The sequence below is a fragment of the Asparagus officinalis genome, unplaced genomic scaffold (assembly GCF_001876935.1).
Source record: "Asparagus officinalis unplaced genomic scaffold, Aspof.V1 AsparagusV1_Un882, whole genome shotgun sequence".
NCBI lineage: Eukaryota > Viridiplantae > Streptophyta > Magnoliopsida > Asparagales > Asparagaceae > Asparagus > Asparagus officinalis.
In genome coordinates this window covers 26944-28844 of record NW_017973141.1, presented here as the reverse complement: position 1 = coordinate 28844, position 1901 = coordinate 26944, and the positions used below count along the sequence as shown (strand labels likewise).

General features: G+C 39.6%; 1 protein-coding gene across 1 annotated transcript; it reads right to left on the bottom strand.

The window, feature by feature from the left end:
- Nucleotides 1–67: 67 nt before the first annotated feature.
- On the bottom strand, nucleotides 68–1772 carry LOC109828240 (cell number regulator 2-like). The gene is made up of 4 exons (XM_020395269.1): nucleotides 1428–1772; nucleotides 1266–1337; nucleotides 760–972; nucleotides 68–388 (listed from the first exon to the last, which is right to left on the bottom strand). The coding sequence occupies exons 1-4, from the start codon at nucleotides 1600–1602 to the stop codon at nucleotides 303–305; spliced, it is 546 nt and encodes a 181-aa protein (XP_020250858.1). The 5' UTR covers nucleotides 1603–1772; the 3' UTR covers nucleotides 68–302.
- Between the last annotated feature and the right edge of the window lie 129 nt (nucleotides 1773–1901).

Below are 1901 nucleotides of genomic sequence, written 5' to 3'. Positions count from 1 at the left end.
CCAGTAGGAGATGGTGTGCACATTTCAATAAAGATCCTAGGTTCCTCTGAAGATGTCCGAAGAAGTATTCTAGTTTTGAAGTTACTGAGAGTTTTCTAGTTTTGATTTGCTGCAAAATTTACATTGACATTGTACAGTTTTTTTCCTTTCTAATGAAAACTAACATTTCACACCAAAACAAAACAGTACCATATAATAACTATTACAAGCGAACATCAATAATACAAATATCAATAATACACAAACAATGTAACAATATATAATTGATATTCCTATTTAACTCAGTCATATGCAAGGGACTCTTAACGAGTCATGCCCCCTTCAACCATGGGTGGAGTTGTTACCGGTGCAATTATAGTTCCTTGCCTCTCCATGTTCGCATGCCATCCTGCACATCCCAACACAAAATTCGTCAAATAACCCAATATGTAAGAAATTTAAGATTAACCATTTTTTAACAAGGTTTTATTTTGAAAGTCAACTGAGCATGATACATAAAAGTAGATTATTTACGCAAAATCTAAAGCTAATTTGGTATTCGTACCCATGTAATTTGGGCCCTTAAAAGTAGATGACCACTAGACAAATGTATTAGCTCTACATGCTGCCATACAATTTAGGACGCCAATCCTAAGAAGTCGAAATTTCCCAGAAATTTCCCACATTATTTTGTCTAAGATCTATGTCCTCAAGTTTTTCTCTTCAAACCGAAACAAACCAACTGAGAACTTGATGAACTTCAAAATTTGAAGAACATACCGATATTCATGTCGAAACCACGCCTCTTTAGCTCTCTATACTCTTGGCAAAGAGCGCAAGCCTCGCAACAACAATGAACAAGGCAATCATTGCAAGGGCTCTCGTGCAGCGAGTACTGGGCCCTCATCTTGGATCGGTAGAAACACGAGTATATGCACTGGCATCCAGTCAAGCATAATATCAACGTGTACAAAGCTCCGCTGGCTCCACATGCTACGACCAAAAAAAAAAAGAAAAAAGATAAAAAATTTAATGAATATTTTAATCTGTTGTGTTAGCACTTTCACTTTGAACCAAATTAATTAGGAAATCTGATTGATTATCGTGAAAATAAATTATAATAAGTTTTATAGAGAAGAACACACGCATTGGTATCTAATTAAACTAAATACAAACAAGTATTTTAAATCCATATAATATATTCCTATGTCACATCTCAATTTAATGGTGGAGACTGACACAATTTGAGGTAGTCTAGATAGTTCGGAGAAGAGAGAAAAACTTACAAGTAGATCCTTTGTCAATGATCTCCGCGATCTGGCCGAAGGTGATACATGGGCAAAAGCAAGTTATGCAGCCTGCAAGCATATAGGCAAGCACATACTGAGATTTTACAAATATGAGATTTTACAAAAATTTGAACTGCAGTGAAGGTAATAATTTTTTACAGTTGCCAGTGTCGTCGAAGCAGTCACATAGGCCAGTGGACCACTGCGCCGGTGGCGGCGGCTGAGATTGAACTCGGAATCCAGAGGCTTGTAACGATGGAGGGTACACGGGAACTCCCGCTGTTGGCTGAGGCTGAGGGATGTACGTGCCTTCAACTTTGCTATCGGGATACATCTTGAATGTTTGAGAGAGAGAGAGGGAGAGAGAGAGAGAGAGAGAGAGAGGGGCTGAATTGGCTGGAAGGAGAGAGCGGCAATTATAGATGTTCGTAGACGTCAGGTTGGACTAGTCTGGCGTTGACCGGTGAATGGTGTACGCCATTTCAATGGGCAGGGAAAACGGGAGTGCGGATCCGCTCATAACGGTCCCTATAGATTTCTTATGGGGAACCATACTCAATTGCCACGTGTCCACCTACTTTCGATGTCTTCACCTCGTCATAGTCCCCATTCCCAAGCCCATCAATTGACTCA

What these genes read in the sequence shown, in the direction of transcription:
- LOC109828240 (XM_020395269.1), bottom strand. Translation starts at nt 1,602, where the DNA reads ATGTATCCCGATAGCAAAGTTGAAGGCACGTACATCCCTCAGCCTCAG. An exon ending in CTTCGACGACACTGGCAACT is followed by an intron (nt 1,338 to 1,427) that starts GTAAAAAATTAT and finishes ATATGCTTGCAG; the next exon opens with GCTGCATAACTTGCTTTTGC. An exon ending in TGGTTTCGACATGAATATCG is followed by an intron (nt 389 to 759) that starts GTATGTTCTTCA and finishes TGGGATGTGCAG; the next exon opens with GATGGCATGCGAACATGGAG.